The sequence below is a fragment of the Pseudophryne corroboree genome, chromosome 8, assembly GCF_028390025.1.
Source record: "Pseudophryne corroboree isolate aPseCor3 chromosome 8, aPseCor3.hap2, whole genome shotgun sequence".
NCBI lineage: Eukaryota > Metazoa > Chordata > Amphibia > Anura > Myobatrachidae > Pseudophryne > Pseudophryne corroboree.
In genome coordinates, this window is record NC_086451.1 from 52070756 (window position 1) to 52085391 (window position 14636).

Consider the following 14636-nt stretch of genomic DNA (forward strand, 5'->3'; position numbering starts at 1 on the left):
CAGAACTGTCACTATCAGTTTCAGACGCTGCCGTTTGGATTGTCCACGGCACCCCGGGTCTTTACCAAGGTAATGGCCGAAATGATGATTCTTCTTCGAAGAAAAGGCGTCTTAATTATCCCTTACTTGGACGATCTCCTGATAAGGGCATAGTCCAGGGAACAGTTGGAGGTCGGAGTAGCACTATCTCGGATACTGCTACAACAGCACGGGTGGATTCTAAATATTCCAAAATCGCAGCTGATCCCGACGACACGTCTGCTGTGCCTAGGGATGATTCTGGACACAGTCCAGAAAAAGGTGTTTCTCCCGGAAGAGAAAGCCAGGGAGTTATCCGAGCTAGTCAGGAACCTCCTAAAAACAGTGCATCATTGCACAAGGGTCCTGGTAAAAATGGTGGCTTCCTACGAAGCAATTCCATTCGGCAGATTTCACGCAAGAACTTTTCAGTGGGATCTGCTGGACAAATGGTCCGGATCGCATCTTCAGATGCATCAGCGGATAACCCTATATCCAACAAGGGTGTCTCTCCTGTGGTGGTTATAGAGTGCTCATCTTCTAGAGGGCCGCAGATTCGGCATTCAGGATTGGATGCTGGTGACCACGGAGCCCAGCCCGAGAGGCTGGGGAGCAGTCACACAAGGAAAAAATTTCCAGGGAGTGTGATCAAGTCTGGAGACTTTTCTCCACATAAATATACTGGAGCTAAGGGTAAATTTATAATGCTCTAAGCTTAGCAAGACCTCTGCTTCAAGGTCAGCCGGTATTGATCCAGTGGGAAAAACATCACGGCAGTCGCCCACGTAAACAGACAGGGCGACACAAGAAGCAGGAGGGCAATGGCAAAAACTGCAAGGACTTTTCGCTGGGCGGAAAATCATGTGATAGCACTGTCAGCAGTGTTTCATCCCGGGAATGGAAACTGGGAAGCAGACTTCCTCAGCAGGCACGACCTCCACCCGGGAGAGTGGAAACTTCATCGGGAAGTTTTTTCCACATGATTGTAAACCGTTGGGAAATACCAAAGGTGGACATGATGGCGTCCCGTCTGAACAAAAAATGGGACAGGTATTGCGCCAGGTCAAGAGACCCTCAGGCAATAGCTGTGGACGTTCTGGTAACACCGTGGGTGTACCAGTCGGTGTATGTGTTCCCTCCTCTGCTTCTCATACCTAAGGTGCTGAGAATTATAAGACGTAGAGGAGTAAGAACTATACTCATGGCTCCGGATTGGCCAAGAAGGACTTGGTACCCGGAACTTCAAGAGATGCTTACAGAGGTCTTATGGCCTCTGCCGCTAAGAAGGGACTTGCTTCAGCAAGTACCATGTCTGTTCCAAGACTTACCGCAGCTGCGTTTGTCGGCATGGCGGTGGAAAGCCGGATCCTAAGGGAAAAAGGCATTCCGGAAGAGGTCATTCCTACCCTGGTCAAAGCCAGAAAGGAGGTGACCGCACAACATTATCACCACATGTGGCGAAAATATGTTGCGTGGTGTGAGGCCAGGAAGGCCCCACAAAGAAATTTCAACTCGGTCGTTTCCTGCATTTCCTGCAAACAGGAGTGTCTATGGGCCTCAAATTGGGGTCCATTAAGGTTCAAATTTCGGCCCTGTCGATTTTCTTCCAGAAAGAATTGGCTTCAGTTCCTGAAGTCCAGAAGTTTGTCAAGGGAGTATTGCATATACAACCCCCTTTTGTGCCTCCAGTGGCACTGTGGGATCTCAACGTAGTTCTGGGATTCCTCAAATCACATTGGTTTAAAACCAGTCAAATCTGTGGATTTGAAGCATCTCACATGAAAAGTGACCATGCTCTTGGCCCTGGCCTGGACCAGGCGAGTGTCAAATTGGTGGTTTTTTCTCAAAAAAACCCATATCTGTTTGTCCATTCGGACAGGGCAGAGCTGCGGACTCGTCCCCAGTTCTCTCCCTAAGGTGGTGTCAGTGTTTCACCTGAACCAGCTTATTGTGGTGCCTTGCACCTACTAGGGACTTGGAGGACTCCAAGTTGCTAGATGTTGTCAGGGCCCTGAAAATATGTTCCAGGACGGCTGGAGTCAGGAAAACTGACTTGCTGTTATCCTGTATGCACCCAACAAACTGGGTGCTCTTGCTTCTAAGCAGACTATTGCTAGTTGGATGTGTAATACAATTCAGCTTGCACATTCTGTGGCAGGCCTGCCACAGCCAAAATATGTAAATGCCCATTCCACAAGGAAGGTGGGCTCATCTTGGGCGGCTGCCCGAGGGGTCTCGGCTTTACAACTTTGCCGAGCAGCTACTTGGTCAGGGGCAAACACGTTTGCTAAATTCTACAAATTTGATACCCTGGCTAAGGAGGACCTGGAGTTCTCTCATTCGGTGCTGCAGAGTCATCCGCACTCTCCCGCCCGTTTGGGAGCTTTGGTATAATCCCCATGGTCCTTTCAGGAACCCCAGCATCCACTAGGACGATAGAGAAAATAAGAATTTACTTACCGATAATTCTATTTCTCGGAGTCCGTAGTGGATGCTGGGCGCCCATCCCAAGTGCGGATTATCTGCAATACTTGTACATAGTTACAAAAATCGGGTTATTATTATTGTGAGCCATCTTTTCAGAGGCTCCGCTGTTATCATACTGTTAACTGGGTTTAGATCACAAGTTGTACGGTGTGATTGGTGTGGCTGGTATGAGTCTTACCCGGGATTCAAAATTCCTCCCTTATTGTGTACGCTCGTCCGGGCACAGTACCTAACTGGCTTGGAGGAGGGTCATAGGGGGAGGAGCCAGTGCACACCACCTGATCGGAAAGCTTTACTTTTGTGCCCTGTCTCCTGCGGAGCCGCTATTCCCCATGGTCCTTTCAGGAACCCCAGCATCCACTACGGACTCCGAGAAATAGAATTATCGGTAAGTAAATTCTTATTTATTCAGCCAGTCACTAGCTACAGGAGTAATTCTAGATGACAGGAAAAGAGGAAATGTAGTCCTACTGCACAAAAGTGGAAGCAAGGAAGAGCCAAGCAACTTCCAATCAGTAAGCCTTACATCAGTAGTATGGAAATTGATAGAAACACTTGTTTGTAGATTATCTGAAATCCAGCAATTTACGGGACCCCAAACGACATTGATTTACTGGGGGGAGATCATGTCAAACAAATCTTGCTGACTTTTTTTTGACTTGGTGACTAAAGTAATATATAAAAGGAGGGGCGAGGGGGTGGGTCGTAGATATAGCTTACGTAGACTTTAGTAAGACTTATGACACTGTTCCACATCGCAGACTGTTAAATAAACTTGAAGGCATGGGTTTGGATACTAAAATGGTTGAATGGATAAGATGTTGGTTGCAGAATAGAAAACAGAGTTGTAGTAAATGGAGTGCATGCACAGGAGGGAAAGGTTACCAGTGGACTACCCCAGGGATCTGTACTTGGACCAGGTCTTTTTTAATACCTTTATTTGTGACATTGCTAATGGCAATGAAAAGGAAAGTATACAGTTTTGCAGATCAAACAAAGGTATGCAACAGGGTAGACACACCAGGAGGGGTAAAACAAATGATTGATGATTTAGATCAGGCATGGGGAACCTTCGGCCCTCCAGCTGTTGTTGAACTACACATCCCAGCATGCCCTGCAACAGTTTTAGCATGACCAAATAGTAAAACTGTAGCAAGGCATGCTGGTATATGTAGTTCAACAACAGCTGGAGGGCCGGAGGTTCCCCACCCCTGATTTAGATAGACTAGTGGAATGGTCAGGATAGTGGCAGTTACCGTTTAATGCCAAAAAATAAGAATTTACTTACCGATAATTCTATTTCTCGGAGTCCGTAGTGGATGCTGGGGTTCCTGAAAGGACCATGGGGAATAGCGGCTCCGCAGGAGACAGGGCACAAAAAAAGTAAAGCTTTACTAGGTCAGGTGGTGTGCACTGGCTCCTCCCCCTATGACCCTCCTCCAGACTCCAGTTAGGTACTGTGCCCGGACGAGCATACACAATAAGGGAGGCATTTTGAATCCCGGGTAAGACTCATACCAGCCACACCAATCACACCGTACAACTTGTGATCTAAACCCAGTTAACAGTATGACAACAGAAAGGGCCTCTTAAAGATGGCTCCTTAACAATAACCCGAATTAGTTAACAATAACTATGTACAAGTATTGCAGATAATCCGCACTTGGGATGGGCGCCCAGCATCCACTACGGACTCCGAGAAATAGAATTATCGGTAAGTAAATTCTTATTTTCTCTATCGTCCTAAGTGGATGCTGGGGTTCCTGAAAGGACCATGGGGATTATACCAAAGCTCCCAAACGGGCGGGAGAGTGCGGATGACTCTGCAGCACCGAATGAGAGAACTCCAGGTCCTCCTTTGCCAGGGTATCAAATTTGTAAAATTTTACAAACGTGTTCTCCCCCGACCACGTAGCTGCTCGGCAGAGTTGTAATGCCGAGACCCCTCGGGCAGCCGCCCAAGATGAGCCCACCTTCCTTGTGGAGTGGGCTTTTACAGTTTTAGGCTGTGGCAGGCCTGCCACAGAATGTGCAAGTTGAATTGTGTTACAAATCCAACGAGCAATCGACTGCTTAGAAGCAGGTGCGCCCAACTTGTTGGGTGCATACAATATAAACAGCGAGTCAGATTTTCTGACTCCAGCCGTCCTTGCAATGTATATTTTTAAGGCTCTGACAACGTCCAACAACTTGGAGTCCTCCAAGTCGCTAGTGGCCGCAGGCACCACAATAGGTTGGTTCAGATGAAATGCTGATACCACTTTAGGGAGAAAATGCGGACGAGTCCGCAGTTCTGCCCTATCCGAATGGAAGATTAGATAAGGACTTTTATAAGATAAAGCCGCCAATTCAGATACTCTCCTGGCAGAGGCCAGGGCTAGTAACATAGTCACTTTCAATGTGAGATATTTCAAATCCACCTTTTTCAATGGTTCAAACCAATGGGATTTGAGGAAATCTAAAACTACATTTAGATCCCACGGTGCCACCGGAGGCACCACAGGAGGCTGTATATGCAGTACTCCCTTGACAAAAGTCTGGACCTCAGGGACAGAGGCCAATTCTTTTTGGAAGAATATTGACAGGGCCGAAATTTGAACCTTAATGGATCCCAATTTGAGACCCATAGATAATCCTGATTGCAGGAAATGTAGGAAACGACCCAGTTGGAATTCCTCCGTCGGAACCCTCCGATCCTCGCACCACGCTACATATTTTCGCCAAATGCGGTGATAATGTTTCACGGTGACTTCCTTCCGTGCCTTAATCAAGGTAGGAATGACTTCTTCTGGAATGCCTTTCCCTTTTAGGATCTGGCGTTCAACCGCCATGCCGTCAAACGCAGCCGCGGTAAGTCTTGAAAAAAGACAGGGACCCTGCTGTAGCAGGTCCCTTCTCAGAGGTAGAGGCCACGGTTCGTCCGTGAGCATCTCTTGAAGTTCCGGATACCAAGTCCTTCTCGGCCAATCCGGAACCACTAGTATTGTTCTTACTCTTCTTTGCCGTATGATCTTCAATACCTTTGGTATGAGCGGCAGAGGAGGAAACACATACACTGACTGGTACACCCAAGGAGTTACCAGTGCGTCCACAGCTATTGCCTGTGGATCTCTTGACCTGGCGCAATATTTGTCCAGTTTCTTGTTGAGGCGAGACGCCATCATGTCTACAATTGGTCTTTCCCAACGGTCTATTAACATGTTGAAGACTTCTGGATGTAGACCCCACTCTCCCGGATGAAGATCGTGTCTGCTGAGGAAGTCTGCTTCCCAGTTGTCCACGCCCGGGATGAACACTGCTGACAGTGCTATCACGTGATTCTCCGCCCAGCGAAGAATCTTGGCAGCTTCTGCCATTGCACTCCTGCTTCTTGTGCCGCCCTGCCTGTTTACATGGGCGACCGCCGTGATGTTGTCCGACTGAATCAACACCGGCTTTCCTTGCAGGAGAAGTTCCGCCTGGCTTAGAGCATTGTAGATTGCTCTTAGTTCCAGAATGTTTATGTGAAGAGACTTTTCCAGACTCGTCCATACTCCCTGGAAGTTTCTTCCTTGTGTGACTGCTCCCCAGCCTCTCAGGCTGGCGTCCGTGGTCACCAGGATCCAATCCTGAATGCCGAATCTGCGGCCTTCTAATAGGTGAGCCTTCTGCAACCACCACAGAAGTGACACCCTTGTCTTTGGTGACAGGGTTATTCGCAGGTGCATCTGCAGATGCGACCCTGACCATTTGTCCAACAGATCCCTTTGGAATATTCTTGCATGGAATCTGCCGAATGGAATTGCTTCGTAAGAAGCCACCATTTTTCCCAGGACTCTTGTGCATTGATGTACTGACACTTTTCCTGGTTTTAGGAGGTTCCTGACCAGATCGGATAACTCCTTGGCTTTTTCCTCTGGAAGGAAAACCTTTTTCTGAACCGTGTCCAGAATCATTCCTAGGAACAGCAGACGAGTTGTCGGGATTAAATGGGATTTTGGAATATTCAGAATCCACCCGTGTTGTCTTAGCACCTCTTGAGATAGTGCTAAAGCTGTCTCCAGCTGTTCTCTGGACCTTGCCCTTATTAGGAGATCGTCCAAGTATGGGATAACTAATACGCCTTTTCTTCGAAGAAGAATCATCATCTCGGCCATTACCTTGGTAAAGACCCGAGGCGCCGTGGACAATCCGAACGGCAGCGTCTGAAACTGATAGTGACAGTTTTGAACAATGAACCTGAGGTACCCCTGGTGTGCGGGGTAAATCGGAACGTGTAGATACGCATCCTTGATGTCCAAGGATACCATAAAGTCCCCTTCTTCCAGGTTCGCTATCACTGCTCTGAGTGACTCCATCTTGAACTTGAACTTTTTTATGTAGAGGTTCAAGGACTTCAGATTTAGAATAGGCCTTACCGAGCCATCCGGCTTCGGTACCACAAATAGAGTGGAATAATACCCCTTTCCTTGTTGTAATAGGGGTACTTTGACTATCACCTGCTGAGCGTACAGCTTGTGAATGGCTTCCAACACCCTCTCCCTTTCGGAAGAGACGGTTGGTAAGGCAGACTTCAGGAAACGATGAGGAGGATCCGTCTCTAATTCCAACCTGTACCCCTGAGATATTATCTGCAGGATCCAGGGGTCTACCTGCGAGTGAGCCCACTGCGCGCTGTAATTTTTGAGACGGCCCCCCACTGTCCCCGAGTCCGCTTGAGAGGCCCCAGCGTCATGCTGAGGTTTTTGCAGGAGCCGGGGAGGGCTTCTGTTCCTGTGAAGGAGCTGCCTGTTGGTGTCTCTTCCCTCTTCCTCTGCCTCGTGGCAGGTACGACAAGCCCTTTGTTCTCTTATTTTTGTAGGAGCGAAAAGGCTGCGGTTGAAAGGTCGGTGCCTTTCTCTGTTGGGGAGTGACTTGAGGTAAAAAAGTGGATTTCCCGGCAGTAGCCGTGGCCACCAAGTCTGATAGACCAACTCCAAATAACTCCTCCCCTTTATACGGCAAAACCTCCATGTGACGTTTTGAATCCGCATCGCCTGTCCACTGTCGTGTCCATAAGGCTCTTCTGGCTGAAATGGACATAGCACTCACCCGAGATGCCAGTGTGCAAATATCCCTCTGTGCATCACGCATATAGATAAATGCATCCTTTATTTGTTCTAACGACAGTAAAACATTGTCCCTATCTAGGGTATCAATATTTTCAATCAGGGATTCTGACCAAACTACTCCAGCACTGCACATCCAGGCAGTTGCTATAGCTGGTCGTAGTATAACACCTGCATGTGTGTATATATTCTTTTGAATAACTTCCATCTTTCTATCTGATGGATCCTTAAGTGCGGCCGTCTCAGGAGAGGGTAACGCCACTTGTTTGGATAAGCGTGTGAGCGCCTTGTCCACCTTAGGGGGTGTTTCCCAGCGCGCCCTAACCTCTGGCGGGAAAGGGTATAATGCCAATAACTTTTTTGAAATTATCAACTTTTTATCAGGAGCAACCCACGCTTCATCACACACGTCATTTAATTCTTCTGATTCAGGAAAAACTGTTTGTAGTTTTTTCACACCATACATAATACCCTGTTTTACGGTATCTGTAGTATCAGCTAAATGTAACGTCTCCTTCATTGCCAAAATCATATAACGTGTGGCCCTACTGGAAAATACGTTTGAATTTCTACCGTCGTCACTGGAATCAGTGCCCGTGTCTGGGTCTGTGTCGACCGACTGAGGCAAAGGGCGTTTTACAGCCCCTGACGGTGTTTGAGGCGCCTGGACAGGCATTAATTGATTGTCCGGCCGCCTCATGTCCTCAACTGACTGTTTAAGGGAAGATAAACCATCACGTAATTCCACAAATAAAGGCATCCATTCTGGTGTCGACCCCCTGGGGGGTGACATCTGCATATTTGGCAATTGCTCCGCCTCCACACCAATATCGTCCTCATACATGTCGACACCACGTACCGACACACACCGCAAACTCACAGGGAATGCTCTAATGAAGACAGGACCCACTAGCCCTTTTGGGGAGACAGAGGGAGAGTCTGCCAGCACACACCACAAAGCGCTATATATACAAGGGATATCCTTATATTAAGTGCTCCCTTATAGCTGCTTTAATATATATATATATATAGCCATTAATGTGCCCCCCCTCTCTGTTTTACCCTGTTTCTGTAGTGCAGTGCAGGGGAGAGACCTGGGAGCCGTTCTGACCAGCGGAGCTGTGACAGAAAATGGCGCCGTGTGCTGAGGAGATAGGCCCCGCCCCTTTTTCGGCGGGTTCTTCTCCCGCTATTTTTCCAGTCAGGCAGGGGTTAAATATCTCCATATAGCCCCTATGGGCTATATGTGAGGTATTTTTAGCCTTGTATAAGGTTTATATTTGCCTCTCAGAGCGCCCCCCCCCAGCGCTCTGCACCCTCAGTGACTGCCCAGTGAAGTGTGCTGAGAGGAAAATGGCGCACAGCTGCAGTGCTGTGCGCTACCTTATGAAGACTGAGGAGTCTTCAGCCGCCGGTTTCCGGACCTCTTCACGCTTCAGCATCTGCAAGGGGGTCGGCGGCGCGGCTCCGGGACCGGACTCCACGGCTGGGCCTGTGTTCGATCCCTCTGGAGCTAATGGTGTCCAGTAGCCAAGCAGCAAATCCACTCTGCATGCAGGTGAGTTTACTACTTTCCCCCTAAGTCCCACGTTGCAGTGATCCTGTTGCCAGCAGGACTCACTGTAAAGAAAAAAACCTAAACTAAACTTTCTCTAAGCAGCTCTTTAGGAGAGCCACCTAGATTGCACCCTTCTCGTTCGGGCACAAAATCTAACTGGAGTCTGGAGGAGGGTCATAGGGGGAGGAGCCAGTGCACACCACCTGACCTAGTAAAGCTTTACTTTTTTTGTGCCCTGTCTCCTGCGGAGCCGCTATTCCCCATGGTCCTTTCAGGAACCCCAGCATCCACTTAGGACGATAGAGAAAATGCAAATCTCAAAAATCCAATGGCTAAATATAATATTAATGGCACTATACTGGAAACTACTGAGGAGGAAAGGGATTTAAAAGCAGGGAAGCAATGTAACAGCAATGAGGAAGGCTAGTCAGATGGTTGGTTGCATAGGGACAGGAATCCGCAGCAGAAAGAGAGAAGTAATAATGCCACTGTATAGGTCATTGGTACGGACTCCTCTAGAATACTGCGGCAGATGTATTAAGCCTGGAGACGGGATAAAGAAGTGATAAGTGCAAGGTGATAACACACCAGCCAGTCTGCTCCTAACTGTAATTTTTCAAATCCGTAATAATTGGCTGGTGCGTTATCACCTTGCACTTATCACTGCTCTATCACTTCTTTATTCCTTCTCCAGGCTTAATACATCTGCCCCAGTACTGTGTTCAATTCTGGAAGCCATATATCCAGTAGGATATAAAAACATTTGAAACTACAAAGAAAGGGCAACTAAAATGGTGCATGCCACAAAATTTACCTGGAAAGACTAAAATATCTTAATATGTATATTTTGGAGAAGAGAAGGGAAAGGGGGGACATGATAGAAACTTTCAAATATATCAAGGATTTTAACAAGGTCCAGGAGGGAAACATTCTTCAAATGAAGAGAAGTACAGGTTGAGTATCCCTTATTCAAAATGCTTTGGACCAGAAGTATTTTGGATATGGGATTTTTCTGTATTTTGGAATAATTGCATACCATAATGAGATATCATGGTGATGGGACCCAAGTCTAAGCACATAATGCATTTATGTTTCATATACACCTTATACACACAGCCTGAAGGTCATGTAATACAATATTTTTAATAACCGTGTGTATTAAACAAAGTTTGTGTACATTGAGCATCAGAAAACAAAGTTTTCACTATCTCACTCTCGCTCAAAAAATTCTGTATTTCGGAATATTCTGTATTTCGGAATATTTGGATATGGGATACTCAACCTGTATTAGAATACGAGGGCATGCACTGAGACTGGAGGGAGGGAAGTTCAGGGGAAATTTAAGAAAAAATTACTTTACTTAAAGGGTAGCGTACAAGTGGAATTGCCTCTCAGCGGAGGTGGTAGATGCTAAGAAAGTAGAGCAATTTAAACATGCATGGGATAGTCTTAAGGATATCCTTACAAGGAAATAAGGCTCAAATAGGGCTTGAAGTAACAATATGGTTAAAAAATGGGCAAACTAGATGGGCCGAGTGGTTCTTATCTGCCATCAAATTCTATGTTTCTTGGCTCCTAAATTGTTTTTTAATTTCTCTTTTTTGTTTTGTTTTTTGTCTTCTTAGTCTTTAGATGGACAGTTGGTATTATCCGCAGAAGGAAAAACAGTCCCTCACTCAAACACCTTAGATACTTCAGGGATGCCAGTTTTGCAGCCAACTCCTTCTGCACTGTCCCCACAAATATTGCCTGGACAAATGGCAAATCCGCAAACCAGAGCGGGCATTCAGCTTGACGCTTGTGGGCTGCAAGATCTTTCTGCTACACCTGGTGATAATAATCATGTTCCAGCCCTGCTTCCTGCATGCCACCCATCCATATTACATCAGTATGGCGTACAAAACGTGATGCATCAGTCCCAGAATGTGATGGGAGTCCAGGCTAATTGTCAGCAACAATATCAGCTGCCTGCTGTACAGCAACCAGCTATGCCGCTCAAAGATCCCTTAATGTATTCAGCAAATTTACAGCAAGGACAAAACTTCCACGTTCATTCGCACCCGGAGCAGCCTCAGAGTTCAATTCCTCAGTCCCCTTACCAAACTCCTCTAGCACAGCAGCAAGTTGTTTTGCAACCAGCCATGGTTGAACAGCCACCTAAAGTAGTATACCCCACTGCTGTAGCACAGGAAGCAGTCCTACCATGTATGTCGCAACAGTACGAGGCAGAACATTTGCCATTTAATACACAAACATCAGCTGTCCCTGTGGCTTCTGGGCAAGCACAGCAGACGTTGCCATCATCTGTGCATGAGCATTCTCCTTACAGCCAGCATCTGTTGTCACAAATTCCTGTTCAGCAGACGTCCTGTGATCTAGAACAGGCTACGTACACCTTGCAGATGGTTAAGCCTCCTGTACTGGAGCAACCAGCATTCCCTCAACATGCTACAACATCTTCAGAACAGTTGCTTTCCCAGGGAAATGTTCGACAGAATCCTGCAGAACAACCTCTTTACATCCAGATTCCTTCCATGGAAGCGTATGGACAGCAATCTGTTGCAACCCCTGACCAGACTGTGTGCCCTCAGAAAACTGTTGCTCCCTCTGACCAGACCATGTTTGTGCGACAAACTGCTCTCTTACCAGAGCAACTAATGTACAATCAGCAAATATTGCAAACTTCAGACCACTTGTGCTATGTACACCAAACTTTGCCTGTGTCTGAACAGTTCACACACACCCAACACGATAGAGTAGCTCCTGATCATATATATTACCCTCGGCAAACTAATTACTCAGTTGAACAGCCACATCACTCTTTATTAGCTGATAAGCCTGTATATTCACAGCAAGCTACATCAACTGATCAGCTCGTGTATGTACAGCAGACTGCATCAACTGAGAAGCCAGTGTATGTACAGCAGACTGCATCAACCAGGGAGCCTGTGTATGTACAGCAGACTGAATCAACTGAGAAGCCAGTGTATGTACAGCAGACTGCATCAACCGGGGAGCCCGTGTATGTACAGCAGACTGCATCAACTGAGAAACCAGTGTATGTACAGCAGACTGCTTCAACCGGGGAGCCCGTATATGTACAGCAGACTGCTTCAACCGGGGAGCCCGTATATGTACAGCAGACTGCTTCAACCGGGGAGCCAGTATATGTACAGCAGACTGCTTCAACTGATCAGAACATGTATGTCCAGCAAACTGTACCATCATCTGAAAAGCCAGAGTATGTCCATCAAACTCTGTCACCAGCTGAACTGCTACTGCAAGCAAAGCAAGCTGTACCATCTGATCAAGCTAAATATGTCCAGCAAGTTATTCCACCAGCTTGCCAGCCACTGTATGTGCAGCAAATGATTCCACCAACTGAGAAACCAGTGTATGCTCCACAAACAGCGCCGTTACCTGAACAGCAACCAGTATATGCACCGCAAGTCGTACCGCTATCCCAACAGCAGCCCTTGTGTTCACAGCAAGCTGTGGCACTACATGAGCAGCAGTCGGGTGGTGTTACATTACCGGAGCAGCAGTCGGTATTACAGGCAGTTTATGCCCAGCAATGTGTTCCTTCACAACTTGAGCAGCAGCCTTTGTACTCCCAGCATGGGGGTCCACAACCTGAACAGCCTGTGTATGTCCACCCTGGGGTTGCACCGTTGGAGCAGACCGTTTATGCCCAGCATGGATGGCAACATTTGGAGCAGACCATGTATGCTCAACAAGGTGGGCCTCCATCAGGACATACCATGTATGCCCAGCATGGGGGTGCACCAGCAGAGCAGCCTGTTTGTGCTCAGCAGGGCGGGTCACTGTTAGAGCAGCCTATTTATACCCAAGCTGGGGGTCCATCGTCTGAGCAGGTTGTGTATGCCCAGCATGGGGGTCCACCATTAGAGCAGACTGTATATGCACAGCATGCGGTGCAACAATTGGCGCAAGCAGTGTTTGCCCAGCATGAGGGGACACCATCGGAGAAGACTGTAGGTTATATGGACAGACCTGTGAATTCACAGCAAGCTCCCAGTGATCAACTTTTATATCACCATGAGGCAGTTTCATCAAGTGAACAGAAATATTATCAACAAACCGTTCCACCATCTGACAATCTAGTTTATGTCCAGACATCTCAACAAGTGTGCAGTCAACAAGTAACTCCTCCAGTTGACCACCAAGGATATCCACAGTCTGCTATACAGCATGTAAATAATAAATACCTAATAACCACTGCTGACCAGCTCACATTTACACAGCCTGCCGTGCCTGTGGCTGAGCAGCGTGGGCATATGAATAGGCCACTTTCTCCAGCTGCTCAGCCAGTTTATGCGCCTCAAGCAGTCGCTGCGGTCGACCAGTCATACCAACAACAGACTGCTACTTCTGCTGATCAACAGTTATATACCCATAATGCAGTTTCCCAGTCTAACCAATCTATTTACATGAACCAAACTATGCCCCCCACTCATCAACCTTTATACGCACCAATGCAGCACACGCCTCCTTCAGAGAATACCGTGTTGTACAGCCACGGAGTACCTGCTACTTCTGTTCATTTAAATTTGCCGCCTTCAGACAGACCTGTATATGTTCAGAATACATTACCTTCATCAGAACAGTTGGCTAACATGATGCATGCGATACCGACTGTAGAGAAGCCAGATTGCAGTGAACAGCCAGCGAATCTTTATTTACAGAAAACTTTGACTCCACCACAAGACCACAGACCAGAACTGCACACTGAAAACCATGTATATGTGCAACAATCTATTCAATCTCTGGATAAGCAAGCCCCGTTAAAGTCGGATGCAGATCAAAAGCAGATGGATATCCATCAGATCTCATTGTCCTCTGCGGGGTCACAGCCCACAAATCAGGCTTTTGCGCAGTCCGGAGGGCTGAGTCAGCAGTTCTCTGCTCCACCTTTTAATGCACAAACACTGTCTAGTGTCCCTGAGCTAGGTCTGAGCGGTCAACCCTTGCCTGTCCAAAATCAATCAAATGGCCACCAAAGTATTATGCATGTTAGTGCTCCCCTAGCTTCTCAGGAGTCATTGCTTCAAGTTAAACATGACCAGCGTCCACCTGTGCAAACACATGAGCAACAGATTTCTGATAGTTTGGACCTTGTGCAAGGAATTCCTTCTGTATCTCACAACAAAGATGCCTTGCCTCAGATGTTTTATCAAGGTCAAGCCCAGCCTGCTTTACAGCAGCTAGCTCCAGCACCTATTTTACAGCAGCAACTTCCTCTCCATCCTGATAGCCATCAATCTTCACAACCGGCTGGCTATCTTAATCCCATTTCACAATCGGCCTGCTCAACTGTAACCGGCTTAACAGAGACGACCGTTCACCAGGATGCTTACCAACTTCCTGCTGTAGGTGCAGTGGCCCAAAGCCAATTGTATCAGTCGGACGCAGAGTTTCAGCAGGTAAGGCCCCGTTTTTAGCTCAGATACTGTGAGATGAATGTC

At 47.3% G+C, this 14636-nt stretch overlaps 1 protein-coding gene across 5 annotated transcripts in view; it reads left to right on the forward strand.

The window, feature by feature from the left end:
• Positions 1-14636, forward strand: part of WNK3 (WNK lysine deficient protein kinase 3) — a 258491-nt gene that overhangs the window by 159194 nt on the left and 84661 nt on the right. For all 5 annotated transcript variants that reach the window (XM_063936367.1, XM_063936369.1, XM_063936368.1 and 2 more), the window contains one exon: positions 10776-14594. In XM_063936367.1, the coding sequence (XP_063792437.1) occupies positions 10776-14594 (3819 nt within the window). The remainder of the gene's footprint in view (positions 1-10775; positions 14595-14636) is intronic.